Here is a 16,558-nt window from a genome sequence, read left to right as displayed (position 1 = left end):
CTGTTCCCCAAATGAGAAGAAAGGCAGGGCATAGTGCCGCATATAGAAATCTTAAACCTTGGGTTTCAATGAAGAAAGTCAGAGGGTTTTTCTCGTAAGGATTTTATAGCCAATACGAATGTATCTGTGTGAGGTTTTTCACACGCTCGGAGTTTATGTCTGTGCTAATCTTTGCTGTTTATCAATGTCTAGGGTCAAGGAGTGAAAAGGAACAGGCGGCTGGCCTTGGAGCTGATGGAGAAAGCGGCTTCCAAGGTAACATGTGGGTAGGGTCGGGAAAGAGCCCCCCAGCACCCCACCACCCCATGCTGCAAGTCTGAAAGGAAGTGGCCGGCCTGTCCCTAGCAGGCCCAGGGCGGGAATGGGGTGGGGAGGGACACCCGCATCTAGTGATTAGTCATTTTCGAGTTACAGCACCTACAGAACCTTGCCGTGGCAGGGACAGCACCATTCAAAAGCAGCATTCACCTTCCAGTCAGTAGAATTCAGGCTGATTTTGTTTGAAGGTGGGAATTATAATCACAAGCTGCCCTGATAACAGACAGCAGGGGCTCCTTGAAATTGAGTGGGGACAAATGCCATTGACTCAGGGGAACCAAAAGCCCAATTCCTTTGAAGCTTAACCCTGTCATGTCCAATTCCTATTTACGTCTTGGGCTTTGATAACGGGGCTGTTCCATCAAGCTCATTGCTAGGTTTACACATTAGTCTGCTTTTGTCACTATTTACACTTCAATGGGATCTTCAAGTCCGCTGGTTTCCATATATAACACTGCAGAAGGGAGGGTGCAGTCTCGCTTACGGTGCACGCTCACACATGCACACGCCCCAGGCATGCACGCCCACACGTGCACACTCATACCTACACGGATACCAATGTGTAAGGTAATAGACTGATAGAGACCACTCTAATTCTACACCTGGACTGGGCACTTTACTGCCCTTTTGGATCTGGGCATGTCTGCCCCCAAGGCTGCTGATATTTGTCTGATCAGTGGAGAATTCCGGAGCGAAGGTGCTTTCTCACTCACGTGTCTTCCTCACTCTCTTCCTTTGAGGGGTTCGAGTCTTGTCAGGTGGAGCAGGAGTCAGAGACCCAAGAGGCTTTTCCTCCGTCCATGAGTTGGCAGGGGGATGTGACTCAGGAACCCCCTGTGTGCTCACCTGCTCTGACACAAATTGGGGTAGGGCAGAAGGAGAAGGGCTGTGTGGGGCCAGGCGGTGGCTCGGCAGAAATACACTGGACCTGCATAGGAGAGGTCTTGGGTTCTCTTCCTGGGATTTCCCTGACCGTGCCTGTCACTTGCCCATAATCGTGACTGGCTGAGACTGGGGGGTCAATCATGACGTGAGGGCCCTGTTGAGGGGGATGCCTCTTATGAAAAAAATTAAGTTAAGGAAAAAAGAAGAGAAGAGAAGAGGAAAGGAAAGAAAAAAAGAAAAAAAAAAAAAAGAAAAGGAAGGAAAGGAAAGGAGAAAAGAGAGGAAAGGAAAGAAGAAAAGAAAAAAGAAGAAAAGGAAAGAAAGGAAAGGAAAGGAGAAAAGAGAGAAGAGAAGAGAAAAAAAAAAGATAAGAGAAGAGGAAAGAAAAGAAAAAAGAAAAGAAGAGAATCTTCATGGTGGCCATCAAGGGCATTGCTTCCAGTTCACCCTCAAATGCAGTGAAATTCACGCCCCGTGAGCCATCCTAGTGGAGGACTGATGGACTGATGTGCTATGGGCTCTAATGTGAACGGCTTTCTAGCACCAGTGGGTTTGTGGTAGGGAATTGTCATGTTCTGGCCTGGGGAAGTCTCGTCCTTTAAAGCGTGACGTGACCTCACTCATTCATTCACAAAGAGGAGTTACTAAGCTCGGGAAAGAGCCCCCCAGCACCCCACCACCCCATGCTGCAAGTCTGAAAGGAAGTGGCCGGCCTGTCCCTAGCAGGCCCAGGGCGGGAATGGGGTGGGGAGGGACACCCGCATCTAGTGATTAGTCATTTTCGAGTTACAGCACCTACAGAACCTTGCCGTGGCAGGGACAGCACCATTCAAAAGCAGCATTCACCTTCCAGTCAGTAGAATTCAGGCTGATTTTGTTTGAAGGTGGGAATTATAATCACAAGCTGCCCTGATAACAGACAGCAGGGGCTCCTTGAAATTGAGTGGGGACAAATGCCATTGACTCAGGGGAACCAAAAGCCCAATTCCTTTGAAGCTTAACCCTGTCATGTCCAATTCCTATTTACGTCTTGGGCTTTGATAACGGGGCTGTTCCATCAAGCTCATTGCTAGGTTTACACATTAGTCTGCTTTTGTCACTATTTACACTTCAATGGGATCTTCAAGTCCGCTGGTTTCCATATATAACACTGCAGAAGGGAGGGTGCAGTCTCGCTTACGGTGCACGCTCACACATGCACACGCCCCAGGCATGCACGCCCACACGTGCACACTCATACCTACACGGATACCAATGTGTAAGGTAATAGACTGATAGAGACCACTCTAATTCTACACCTGGACTGGGCACTTTACTGCCCTTTTGGATCTGGGCATGTCTGCCCCCAAGGCTGCTGATATTTGTCTGATCAGTGGAGAATTCCGGAGCGAAGGTGCTTTCTCACTCACGTGTCTTCCTCACTCTCTTCCTTTGAGGGGTTCGAGTCTTGTCAGGTGGAGCAGGAGTCAGAGACCCAAGAGGCTTTTCCTCCGTCCATGAGTTGGCAGGGGGATGTGACTCAGGAACCCCCTGTGTGCTCACCTGCTCTGACACAAATTGGGGTAGGGCAGAAGGAGAAGGGCTGTGTGGGGCCAGGCGGTGGCTCGGCAGAAATACACTGGACCTGCATAGGAGAGGTCTTGGGTTCTCTTCCTGGGATTTCCCTGACCGTGCCTGTCACTTGCCCATAATCGTGACTGGCTGAGACTGGGGGGTCAATCATGACGTGAGGGCCCTGTTGAGGGGGATGCCTCTTATGAAAAAAATTAAGTTAAGGAAAAAAGAAGAGAAGAGAAGAGGAAAGGAAAGGAAAGAAGAAAAGAAAAAAGAAGAAAAGGAAAGAAAGGAAAGGAAAGGAGAAAAGAGAGAAGAGAAGAGAAAAAAAAAAGAAAAGAGAAGAGGAAAGAAAAGAAAAAAGAAAAGAAGAGAATCTTCATGGTGGCCATCAAGGGCATTGCTTCCAGTTCACCCTCAAATGCAGTGAAATTCACGCCCCGTGAGCCATCCTAGTGGAGGACTGATGGACTGATGTCCTATGGGCTCTAATGTGAACGGCTTTCTAGCACCAGTGGGTTTGTGGTAGGGAATTGTCATGTTCTGGCCTGGGGAAGTCTCGTCCTTTAAAGCGTGACGTGACCTCACTCATTCATTCACAAAGAGGAGTTACTAAGCAAACCCCTACTGTGAGGCACTGTGGCTTGATTTGGGAATTAGCTCCACAGAGGCCAGTCTGTTGATCCAGCCGCATGAATGCCCAGAATGAGGAAGAGTATCAAGTAATGAGACAGAGACGAGAGCTTTCAGCAATGCTAAGACCCTGCAGAGCTCCTGGGCTTTCAACAACCAGGTGTCCCTGCCAGCAGGTCCGAGATCAGGACAACGAAGCGGAAATCAGCGTGTGATGGGAGGGAGTCAGCATCAAAGAAACTCGAGCTTAGTGTGAGATGAACGGGCCCTTCCCTGGGATCAGCTCAGAGCTGGACACAACTCTAACCCCTCATCTCCACTGTCCTGATCTGCTTCTGCCCTGCCAGGCTGTGACACCCCTGTCAGAACTGGGGATGGTTATGTCGCTGGACTCCCACGTAGTCGACCGCGGTTCGCGTCCCGGACCCGGTGGCTTAAACTCATGCTGGGCGCGTGTGCGTGCGTGCCCAAGATCCCGAGAGGAGAATGGAGGAGAAGGGATTGTGGGGTGGCCATCCCCCCTGGGGGGTGATTTCTCACTTTCTGTCTCTCTGTCTCTCTCTCTGTCTGTCTGGTGAAAGCACACACTCTATAGCAAAAATCTCTCTTAAAAAGGAAATGTTGATTCTGCAGGGCGACGAGAGGCCTTGGTAGACGAGGGTGTTGCATAAGCACCCACAGAAGCCGAGGGATGATTGGGGCCAGCAATCCCGGCAGCCGCGGGGTGCAGCCCACCTGGGAAAGCTCTGACGTGGGCTTGTGTTTTCTAGCACTTCGCCTTTCTTTAATGCCATCTGCCCCAAAAAAGAGAAAGGGAAGGTTTTGTTCAGACTCGGAATGTTTCTCAATAATTGCCGCCAGATCTCTTTAGAGAGCATTTAAAAAAAAAAAAAAGTAATTTCTGTTTTGTTCTAAAATGCAGGGATTGCATCAGGCAGTCAACGGCCTGGGATGGTATTACCACAAGTTCAAGAAAAACTACGCCAGAGCCGCCGAGTACTGGCTAAGAGCAGAGGAGATGGGGAACCCGGACGCGTCGTACAATCTCGGCGTCCTGTATTTGGACGGCATTTTCCCAGGCGTTCCTGGAAGAAATCAAGTGAGTAAGGCTTGAGACCAGCCCTGGGGTGGGGAGGGGTCAGTGCTCAGTCACGAAGCACTTGGAGAAGGTGTACTGCGTGCCCAGCCTGGACAAAGCATGCTGGGAGGTAGACACGGAGACTCACACCGTGTCCTCAAGGCGCTCAAGGTGACAAGATAGTGAGGCAGAGGGGACAGCATTTAGCCCAGTGCCACGTGTGCAGTAAACAGCATGACCCAAACAGGTCTGGAGAGGGAAATGGTGATATACCCAAAGCAGTCAGGAAGGCTTCACGGAGGAGGAAGGCTTAAACTGAGGGGAGAAGGGAAGACAGCAGAAGGGAGAAAAAGAGGGATGGTGCCGAGACTGGTCTTACTAAAAGCAAAAGGAGCTGCAGTCAGATCCGTTGCCTGGTGTGAGACCAGATTTAGCGATTAGGAAAACAGCAATGGCGACCTCAAGTGCTTGATCAAGCACTTCTGTGCAAAGCTGTCCACCGTGCGGACCAACCGCTCTCTGAAATAATGACTGTGCCTAGGTCCATTTTACAGAATAGGTGACTGAGCCTCTGCGGGGTTTAGTAACCTACAGTCGGCTTTCCTGGAGCCAGGGCCTGGACTCCGGGGTGGAGCGGAAGGCCTTTTCACTATGAATGATACTAATGGGGGGAATAACCACCCAAGCCCTGTTACATTCTGTGAGACTTCAAGCACCCAGCCGTGCCCACCTCTCTCCTGGACCCTGGGGACATCAGCAGGAGACAGCACAGTCCCTGTCCTTAGGGAGTTCACGTTTCAGTGACGGAGAGGGAGTGCAGACAGATAAACACAGAATGTAGGTGGAGATAAGTGGTATGGGGAGAAGTAAAACAGGATGCGGAGGACAGGGAAGGACGCGGGCAGGCTGTTTTATGAGGGAGACAAGGGACGGCCTCTCTGAGAAGTGGCATTGTGTAGACTGCTCAAGGAGCCTTTTGGCTCTCAGGGAGAATAACATATCAGACAAAGGTCCCTGGATGTGACACAGGCTCGGTAGGCTAGGGGAACAACAGGGAGGCCGGGGACATGCGAGGGTGGAGGGAGGCTGGGGAAGTCGCGGGGTGGGTCAGTGTGAGATACAGCCTTTGCTCTGAGGAAGACGGGCACCTGCTGGCCAGCCTCAGCCCGGGCAGTATTTTAAAAGGCTTCTGCCAAGATCAGCAGATGGTGTAGAGGTTAAGAGTTACATCTCACATGGCTGACTTCACAGTTCAAATCCCAGATCCAGCAGCTTGACAATCACTCAAGGTGTGTGTGCGTGCATGCCCCAAATCCCAAGGAGACTGGAGGAGAAGAGAAAAATGAACTCCTCCCAGATCACAATGGAAAGTAGGACTGAGGAGACAGCAGGACCAGAGTAATGCCTTGGGTCCGAGTGAGGGTAGGGGGGAGTAGACAAGACCAGGTCATGTTGGATGAAGTAGACGTGGGGTGAGAGGTGGGAGGAGTCAGGGAAGACTCCAGCTAGGGTGACACTTTTTGACATGAAAGGATAGAGGTGACATTTAACGAGAGGGGCAAGACTGTGGCTGGCAGTCTCAATTTGGGAGCAGCGAAGGTGGGAATATTACTGTGAATATTGCTGTCAAGCCCAACTCTAGACCTTGAAAGTATGTTATCTCATTTAATCCTCACAACACCCTTTCACGTCAGGGACAGTCGGAAACCTCATTTTTCCAGTGGAAGAAAATGAGGTGTGGAGAGGTTAACTGACACGCCCCAGGCCACGCAGCCAGCAGAGCACAGAGCTGGAATTAGAACCCAAGCCTGTCGGACTGCCAGAGCCATGCTTTTAAAAACAATAGTTAAATGCCTCCAAAAAATAATAGTAATTGGTGAACATAGGCCCATCTGTCTGTTTCATTTCCCCCTCCACCTCGCTGCGATGACATACGAAGCTGTATATTCTTATGCATTGCACATGTCTGGTAACCCTCCCACACACCTGCTCCTGCGCTTTTATTGTTATATTTCTAATTCGCACCTTCCTACTGGAAAGGCAGTTTTTGCATGTGACTTTGAAGGAAGGTATTAAGCAAGGTTAGGCGGGCCAGCGCATTTTCCCCTGGTGCGCCTTCTGCTGTAGTCTTCTATCAGTAGCTTGCAGGGGTAACACGTGGTCTTATTTGTGGGGCACAGGCAATCCACAGAATAGCTGGGGTGAGGTCCTACGTCCCTGAAGCGGCTTCTGTGATGCACTGTCTTCCTGGAGCTGTCCCCTGACCTGGTTTCCTTAAAGGTACAGAAGTTATAATAAACCCACAATGAGGCTGCAGGCTTCCGACCTCTCACCCCTGGGGCTCCAGGGAACCGCCCAGCCAGAAGGGCTCTTCACTAACACAAGCGACGTGTTCATCTCTCCTTACAGACGTTAGCTGGGGAGTATTTTCACAAGGCCGCACAAGGTGGACACATCGAGGGGACCCTCTGGTGCTCCCTCTACTACATCACGGGCAACCTGGAGACGTTCCCCAGAGACCCGGAGAAAGCCGTCGTGTAAGAATCCGCCCAATATCATGTCCGGAGAGAGAGTCACAGCCACGACTACTCACTGAGCCCGAGAAAACGGAGCTCCTTTTCCTCTCTCTTCTTTTCAGTTTTTTAAGTGGAATTTGTATTTATATCAGTTGGACATGCATGCAGTTGAAAGAGCCAATAATTTGATCGGCTACAAATTTTAACTTTTTTCAATAAAAATAATTTGACACAGAAAAATAGGGGGGAGGGGGCATCCCTGTGGCACAGCAGTAATGCACAGCTCGACAGAAGCTGGATCCCATATGGTGGTTGTGGTTCAGATCCCGGGGTCTGTCTGCCCGGAACACACCTGGCACACATGAAAGGACCCAGAATCCAATGGGCTGGAGGTCTGGAGGAAGGGAATAGACAGCAGTGTGGCCAGACCCTGTGGAGGGCACTCTATTCTCTCTCTCTCTTTATCTCTCTGTCTCTCTCATGTGTGTATGCATGTATCATGAATAATATATATATTATATTTATATTATAGTATATATATATATATATGTTTTTTTTTTTTAAAGAAAAGCAGGAAATCCCCATCCATTCCTCCTTACCTTTCCTATACTTCTTAAGGGGACTTCAAAAAGTTCATGAAAAAGTGAAATTAAAGTATGTGTTTATTTTGATGTAAAAGTAACTTGGAGATCTGTGCACAGTTTTTTCTTACTATACATTTTTCATGACCTTTTTTGAAGCCCCCTGTAGTTCTTGGTTTCTAGAACAAGTCACTTTCCCTCGTTTTTGTTGTTTTTGTTTTTGCCTTTCTCTAAAGGACATGTTTATACCATTGTTTCTCGGTGTTTACAGCAGAGGCATCATCTAGTGATGGTCCATTATGAAGGAGGAGGTAGAGGTCTTTCTCACTTTGTCACCTCCCAGGTACTCTGTCCATTTAAGCTTATTGGTGACATCCTTGGAGACGCAGGCAGGGGCCGGCAGATGAAACGTGGCCAGGTGCCTGCTCTTTGCGGCTCCAAGGGCTAAAAATGCTTTTCACATTTTTAAAGAATTACAAAACAACCTAGGAAGAAGACTATGGAACAGGGAGCATGCGTGGTCTGCAAAGCATCAAGTATTTACTGTCTTCACTGTACAGAAAAGCCATCTGCTGACCTCTGCACCAGTCTACCCTTACACCTGCAGCCTGGCTTTTCTTTTTTTTTCTTTTTTGGAGAGGTTTTTGCTATAGGGTGCGTGCGCTCGCCAGAAAGACAGAGACAGAAAATGAGAAGTCACCCCCTGGGGGGATGGCCATGCCGCAACCCCTTCTCCATTTTCCTCTTGGGATCTTGGGCATACATGCACACGTGCCCAGCATGAGTTTTAACCACTGGGTCCGGGACTTGAACCACAGTTGACTACATGGGAGTCCAGCGACATAGCCATTGCACCAACTGCTGGTCTCCTGCAGCCTGGCTTTTTGAAAAGTTACGTTTCATAAGACATGTGGGATCAAATTTGACCTGCTCTGAACTGAGTGATAAAACTTGATTTAGACTGACTTGAAACTTTTTATCGTTACTGTTTAGTATGGATATTGGAATGAATATCATTGGGTATGAATATTCATGTTTTCTGGATTTACTTATTCTTCCATTATTGAGTGCACTGGATTCCCACATGGCTGACTGTGGTTCAAGTCTCAGACTTGGCGGCTTGCTTTCTCTCTCTCTCTCTCACTGTATCTGTCTCTGGGCAAATTAAAATAAATAAGTAAAGTTAAATAAAATAATTCTTACAAAGAAAATGAACCTGTTGATGTTGATGGAGCTTCAAGATTAAAGGCTCAGTTGTAATATAGTGATGATTTATCAAAATACCCAAAACGCTCAATAAATTCAATGTCTTCTTAAAAATATACGAATTCAGGATTAATAAATTCCTCTACAATAAACTAAGGGACAAAAACAAAATAGGGAAAACCTTACAGTAAATCAGTAAACATATTTTAATGGAGAGAGTACTAGAACCTTTGGTGGAGATCTTATGTTTCCACGTTGGTGGAGATTTTTTTATTACGTACCTTATACATCTTTGTTCTGTAAAAGACAATTCCTAAGTCTGCGTAAGAAATACTGCTGAATGAAGAGCTATCGAATGCATTTTCTTTATCTTTTTAACATGCAGTTCCAGTGTGTTGCTCTATAAAAATCCTAACGAGCAAAATATTCCCCAAGTGGGATTTATTGAGAACATATCAAGGAAAATGTGATTATTTAATTTGCCACAGTGTGTATATTGTCTCTTTCCTTTCCCTTTCAGATGGGCAAAGCATGTAGCGGAGAAAAATGGCTACTTGGGCCACGTCATTCGCAAAGGCCTCAACGCCTACCTGGAAGGCTCATGGTAAGCTTGCCACACAGGCTGGTGTGAACTTTCTTAGCCCTTAACTGTCAATCTGCCAGTGTAGGCTAATGAGATGGGGTCTTAAAATGTAACTGAAAAGGCAATTTGCAGGGAAATCTTAGCCTCCTGGAAATGATATTCAGACTGTCATGAACTGATTGTTGATTGGAAAACACAGCATTTCCATGTTTAATTACACACAAAAATTAATTCTCTAGGGAGAGTGTCCATAATTCTCTAGGGGGAGTGTCAAGTTGAGAGACACACAAATCCCTTGACTTCTCTTTCTTTCCAGCCTCTTCCTCTTGGTTTCGAGTCTAGAAACAGTGCAGGGGTCTTAAAGACCATCTGTCTCTTGCTGCCAGGCTGCAGAATAGTCCAGGATTCCCGCCTTGTTTACAAGAGGAAGAGAGATGAGGGTGTTAGAGGCTCGGGGTAGCTCCTTCCACACACATTTTACTGGAGCTGCTATGAGCAGAAGCCTGGGGTTACTGGAAGCCCCCAATGTTCAGTGTCACAACCAAGCAGGTGTCCCCTGCCCCTTCCTAACATTCTCCTGGAGCTAGGAAATCGCCTCCTCCCCTGTATGGGATAGACGCCATGTAGCAGGACTTACGGATGTCCTGTATTTGTTGTGCATCCCCAATCTTGGGATACCTCTCCAAATGCTGCCTGACTTTTATTTGTTTTGTTTTGTCGGTCAGTTCTAGTTCTAGTATCTCATCTTCGTTTTCCTTTGGGTCACACGTTCTTGGCTGTTTGTCACCCAAAAGATCTGAGTATTTTGTCGTAACTAAAAAGGCTATGCCAATTAGTATATATCCCCTCAGTCCACTGCCTCAAAGACATTAGACCAGACTTAATATCGATCACACTCCGATCTGAGCTTTAATTAAAAGTTAAAATATAAGTCCAGAAGAATGCCATTTGCTCACTTGGTCCATGGCTGCACACGCAACCGATGGGTAGCATTTTGGTGAGTGAGAATCTTCAATTAGAGTGTGCAGGAGAAAGGGGCCTAATGAAAAGGCACTGAAAACAAATGCTCATTATTATCATACCGTGAATGCTTATTATCTGTGGATTCGCTTCGCAAAATAGGAAAAAAAAATTAATGGTATTACTGTTTCCCAGTGGTAAGTATACCTTGCAATGTCTGAGATGTTTTATCTTCTTCCCCATGTGAACTGCAGTTCCTACTAATCCCAAATTTGATTTTTTTTTTTTTGAAGAGGTTTTTGTTATAGAGCACGTGTGCTTGCCAGAAAAACAAGAGAGAGACAGAAAGTGAGAAATCACCCCCTGGGGGGATGGCCATACCACAATTCCTTCTCCTCCATTTTCCTCTTGGGATCTTGGGCATGCACGCACACATGCCAAACATGAGTTTAAGCCACTGGGTCTCGGACTCAAACCGTGGTCAACCACATGGGAGTCCAGCAACATAGCCATTACGCCAACTGCTGGTCCCCCCAAATTTGATTTTAACTCATTCTCGATTTCTCACGTTTCCAACCCCTCACCCTCCACTCCTTATAGCTTCTTTCTTGGGTTGAACTAAATGCTCAGATATCAAAGTGTTTATATGTAGAGATATCGCAGAGAACATTCCTGTAAACACCCCGCACACACACACCCAATGTGTTTGAAATTGTTTTTCCCATAAACAGAACATTGGTCAATAACTTAGCTTTTTTTTCTGTGACTGGCTGGATGAATTAAGATGTTGGTGGCTTGTTCTCTTTCTTCGAGTACTCGGCCACCCCAGGGGACTTGGGGGAGGAGAAGGAGTGGGGGAGGGAACTTACGTGTGTCCCGCACTGTTTGCTTTGAGCAGTCCAGTGAAGTTTATGGAACACACAGAAGTGCACAGTACCCTGGTGTGAGCTTCAGGGGGTGCCCAGTAGGGCTTGGGGGGCCCGCTGCCTCATGGCTGTGCGTGCAGTTTCTCTCTGACCTCTAAGCCCTGCACTCACTGCTCCTGGGCCTGGGAATTCTGCCTTACCGCTCACTCCTTCCTGCCCTCCCGTGGTCCAGGCTGACTCTAAACTTGTCAGTCATCCCATGACTGGTCTCGAGTTCCTTGCACATGGGGACACCTAGGGAATGCTCAGAACCTACTGGATGAATAAGCAAGCAGATGGAACAACCATAATTCGAGGAAATGACCGGGATGTTAAGGACAGCGGGATTCTAAGGAGGAAAAGACTCCTCCTAACCTGAGAGGCTAAGGACAGCCCTCCTGGTGGAGGGAGTAGGTGGTGCGGCCCTGAGGGATGGGCGGAATCTCCAATTAGCCACGCAGGGAACAGCAGCAACGGTGAAGGGGATGGCAGGAACAGACGCAGAGATAGGAGAGTTCTGGGTGGGTCAAGAAAGGATTACGTCATTCAGTTTGGTGTGAGAGCGATGAGTAATGAAACCAATGAAGTGCGATTTTACGGAATTTTGAGTGACGGGTTATATATTGATCGGTTTGTGAACAGTGGTGAGTCATTGTTGGTTCTGGAGAGGGTAACAACATGCTGATGTGTCGGAGCCCATTTCTAAGATGGTCACTAAACAGCTGTGTGTGACACCGAAGAGCAGGGAGAGCGTGATGGGGGCGCTAGCTCGGAATCCAGGAAAAAGGAGCATCTTGCTTTTCTTTTTTCTTTTTGGAGAGGTTTTTGCTATAGGGCATGTGCACTCGCCAGACAGACAGAGAGAAAGAGAGACAGAAAGTGAGAAATCACCCCCCGAGCAGGGATGGCCATGCTGCAATCTCTTCTCCTCCGTTCTCCTCTCAGGATCTTGGGCACACATGCACACGCACCCGGTATGAGTTTAAGCCACCGGGTCCAGGACTTGAACAGCAGTCAACTACATGGGAGTCCAGTGACATAGCCATTACGCCAACTGCTAGTCCCAAAAAGGAGCATTTGAACTGGATATGTGGCATGAAGTGGGTTTTCTCCTCTGACCATGTAGTAGAAGGTTCATATGAAATTATATGTGACATACATGTAAGTTCCAAAATATAATAATAAAGTGAGCACCTATAAACCTTCCACCCTGCTCAAGAAAATGAAGATTGGGGCTGCCAGGTGGTTCGGTGGTTGAGGAACTGGATCCCACAAGGCTGACTATGCAGTTCGAGTCCTGGACCTGGTGGCTTAAAAGGCATGCCAGGAGCATGTGCCTGAGAGGAGGGGCCAGCAGGTGGCATAGTGGTTAAGGCACTGGAGTCCCACCTGACTGACCATGGTTCGAGTTCCAGACACAGTGGCTTGAATACCAAACCATGTGCGCATGTATGTTTGTGCCCTAAATCCCGAGGAGAGTGGAGAAGAAAGGACTGTGGCATGGCCATCCCCATGCAGAGCGATTTCTCACTCTATCTTCTTCTCTGTCTCTTTCCAACACATGCGGATGCCCTATAGCAAAAAAGATAAAAAGAAAGAAAGAAAGGAAGGAAAAGAAAACGAACATTGCTGGCACTATCGCAGCCTCTGCATTTATAGTTTTGCTATATTCCTAGTAATGAATTTAGTTTGGCTTATATATGACTTTTTTTTTTTTCCTGGAGAGGTTTTTGCTATAGGGTGCATGCGTTTGCCAGACAGACAGAGACAGAGAGACAGAAAGTGAGAAATGACCCCCCAGAAATGGCCACGACGCAACCCCTCCTCCTCCATTCTCCTCTCGGGATCTTGAGCACGCAGGGCGTGTGTGCGTGCGTGCCAGGGGCTCAGGAGGAAGTAGAGGGCCGGTGGCTGTCTCACACCACCGTGTGACTCTGTGGTACTGTCTGTGTTGCCATGACACAACTACATCACCCACCAACGTGCCCAGTCCATCCCCTTTTTGTCATTTTTGTGTGAGTGAATTGCTTCTGGATGTTATTTTCGAATGACATGTGTCAGTTTGATGAGCTGGTGCTTCTCTGTGTTCCTAGATTTATATGGAATGGTTTAAAAGAGGAACGGGAGGGAGAAAAGGGCTTTGGCTCTGTCGGCGTAATATGGAAGATGATGTCATGCCTGAGGCTGCCCTGGGACCCCAGCCGCAGTCAGGGAAGGAGAGGCTGCGGTCGTGTTGTGTTCCTCCCCACGTTCCCCATACATGTGTAGCTGCCAGCTCCATGTCCCGTTGTCCTTTGTCTTTTTTTTTAATTATTATTAGAGCTTTTTGCTATAGGGCATGTGCATTCGCCAGAAAGACAGAGACAAAGAGACAGAAAGCGAGAAGTCTCCTCCCATGGGGAATGGCCATGCCGCAATCCCTTCTCCTCCTCCCAGGCTCTTGGGCACACACGCACACGCGCCCGGCATAAGTTTAAGCCACCGGGTCCGGGACTTGAACCGCGGTTGATTACATGGGAGTCCAGCGACATAGCCAGAGAGAGAGTGTAGGGCCAAATGGTCAGTGCCCTGTAACGCCTCCCCCATTGGGTTACCCCCCACCCCAGTCCTCTGGAGCCAGGCGCCAGTTGCACCCCCCACACTAGCAGAGATAAAGGGCCAGGTCTTTTTCCCCAAGTCCTCGCCATGACTCCACTTAGGAACCTCCACCAGTCTTTCCAGAGGAGAAGGGGGCACTCACTCTTCTGCAGTTATCCAGCGACTAGGGATGGCCAGCATGCATTCTGCTCTTCCTACGCATGTTGGCCCTTGGTATCCAGGGCCTTGCAAACTGCCTCTCCTTTGCCAAACTCCTAAGGCCCTCGACAAAAGCTCAGCCTTCATTAAGCTTGTTCAGAATCCGAAGGCCTCTGAAGCCTTTCACAAAACAGAAGACTCTGAAGTACAGGATTTTTTTTTTCCTCTTAAGAGCATTTAACTCCTCTAAGCCAGGATGGAAGGATTCAGGGATGGGCGGCAAATGGAGTCCCCGTAGGACTCAGCACACCGTGTGGCCAGCAGAGGTAGCTGTTGTATCAACCAGCTCCACAACCTTCTCTGAGTTCAGCCTAGAAGGGAAACTAAACCCATGCAGGAAGTATTTTTAACAACAGTATTTATTTTTATAAAAAAAAAAAACTCATGATTTTGCGGTTTTTAAAAAATTGTCTATTTTGTGCCCTCTTCTGTGTGAATCTAAAGCTCTCTGAATATTAGTAAGAGCCACTCTACGAAATTTATTATTAATCCTCTATTTTTAGGCACGAAGCTTTGCTGTATTATGTTTTAGCAGCAGAAACTGGAATTGAAGTGTCACAGACAAATTTAGCGCACATCTGCGAGGAGAGGCCAGTGAGTAAATGTATTCTTCTTCGAGCAGAAGCTCTAAGGTGGAGGGGAACGAATCGGGTTTTACAGAGGCAGAATTCGTCACTTGGCCAAAATATTAATGAATTAACTTTTTCTCCCCTTCTACCCTTAGGACCTGGCCAGGGAGTACTTGGGCGTTAATTGTGTTTGGAGATATTATAATCTCTCTGTGTTCCAAATCGATGCTCCTTCATTTGGTATGTATAGAAAAGCAACTGCTACAGGGAAGCAGTGAGTGGGGACATCTAACAGCTTTGCAAAGTGCCATGTTCCTAAACAATTAGGAGAAAAAGTGCGAACCTCTGCTCTTAAGACCATGGCTGAACTCTGCTCTCAGCCTCAGGGGGTGCAAGCACTCCTTGAAGCTAAGGAGGAGGGACTCCTTGGGCCATTCGTTTTGCCTTTTTGTCCTCTGCTCTGCTCAGGAGATTAATTTCCAGGCACCGCAGGTCCTATCTCAGTCAGTGAGATGTACTGGCAGATAGCAGGGTGGGAGGAGGCAGAAACCCAAGTATTTCCCCTTCTCTCTGCTGTGGGCCATGTCCCGGGCAGTAGCTGCACTGCCATGTTCTCAGCTTTTCCCGGCAACTCCATTCTCTTCGGCCTCCGCCCCGTGAGGCTGTGGGGCCCAGTAACACCACAGCCACCCCCTGGGCCTCTAGGTCTTGTAACTTCCTCATTGCTGGTCTCTGGGCTCCTGTTGTTTTCTGTTTGCCTCTTGAGCTCTTCCAACGCCCTGGTGACCACTTCCCATGACACAATCTCTCTCTGAGTTATCTGAGACGGATTCTGTTTTTCTGATTGGACATTGACTGATTCAGATACTCTGAAACCAAAGTTTTACTTGAGAAGAAAAATAAAACACATGGCTACATCAAGTAAAGAAAGCCCACAGAGACATCAAACTTGGCGTTCGACAGCTCTGATTTGAAATGAAGTACCAGTACCCAAACCAACCTTGGCCAACTGGGCCAAGCTCGCAGACAGATTTTCATACTGCAACCCATTCAGGAGACCTCCCTGGCAAAGCAGGAGTGTCTAAAAATGGCGGTGCTCAGAGAAAATGTCTTTACCCCCCTCTGGACACAACAAGGAAATACATAGATACTCCATATTCAGATTCTAATAGGGAAAAGTCTTAGTCATTTTAATGAGTCACTAACTTACAGTGTTGTCTAAAATAAAACCACTTGATACATGGATCCCTGTGCTTGTTCTTGTGCAGCGTATTTGAAAATGGGGGACCTTTACTATTATGGCCACCAAAACCAGTCCCAGGACCTCGAGTTGTCTGTGCAGATGTACGCCCAAGCGGCACTGGATGGAGACTCCCAGGTAAGGAGCAACAACAGAACTCGCTCCCCGTGGTGCCCACGTGTGAGCTTGAGAGCCTGAGAGAGCTGACCGTCCTTTCTGTCTGGTGCCCTGCACAGTTGACAAGGTTGTTATTCATCCATGTTCACACACGTCTCACAGGTCTGAGGTCACTAGCCATAATGGAGAGCTTTTACTGAACACCCACTATATTCCCCCTCCTCATTCTCACTCTACCCCTGGAAGACAGAGATTATATACCCATTTTTATAGCTGAAGATACCAAGATGTGACAAGTTAATGGATTGTTCAAGGTCAAATAATCAGGTGGTAAGTAAAGCAACAGAGCCTAAAGCAACAGAGACTTAAAAGGATTTCTACCAGTTTCCATCAAACTAATTCACCAAGCAGAAATTCCAGAAATTAGGGACCAGCAGTTGGCATAATGGCTTTGTCACTGGACTCCCATGTAGTCGACAGCGGTTTGAGTCCCGGACCCAGTGTTTTAAACTCACACCAGGCAAGGGTGCGTGCGTGCCCATGATCCTGAGAGGAAAATGGAGGAGAAGGGATTGCGGCATGGCCATCCTCCTGGGGTGTGATTTCTCACTTTCTGT

General features: G+C 47.9%; 1 protein-coding gene across 1 annotated transcript in view; it reads left to right on the top strand.

Moving 5' to 3' along the window:
• Nucleotides 1–16,558, top strand: part of SEL1L3 (SEL1L family member 3) — a gene marked incomplete in the record, with an annotated part of 122,634 nt that overhangs the window by 91,813 nt on the left and 14,263 nt on the right. Inside the window, 7 exon segments of the mRNA XM_014590294.2 lie at nucleotides 193–255; nucleotides 4,313–4,489; nucleotides 6,878–7,005; nucleotides 9,292–9,375; nucleotides 14,519–14,609; nucleotides 14,740–14,824; nucleotides 15,853–15,962. Coding sequence (XP_014445780.1) covers nucleotides 193–255; nucleotides 4,313–4,489; nucleotides 6,878–7,005; nucleotides 9,292–9,375; nucleotides 14,519–14,609; nucleotides 14,740–14,824; nucleotides 15,853–15,962 — 738 coding nt within the window.

The sequence above is a fragment of the Tupaia chinensis genome, unplaced genomic scaffold (genome assembly GCF_000334495.1).
Source record: "Tupaia chinensis unplaced genomic scaffold, TupChi_1.0 Scaffold000426_1, whole genome shotgun sequence".
Lineage (NCBI taxonomy): Eukaryota > Metazoa > Chordata > Mammalia > Scandentia > Tupaiidae > Tupaia > Tupaia belangeri.
The sequence above is the reverse complement of the archived record's forward strand: the minus strand, read 5'-3'. Positions and strand labels throughout refer to the sequence as shown.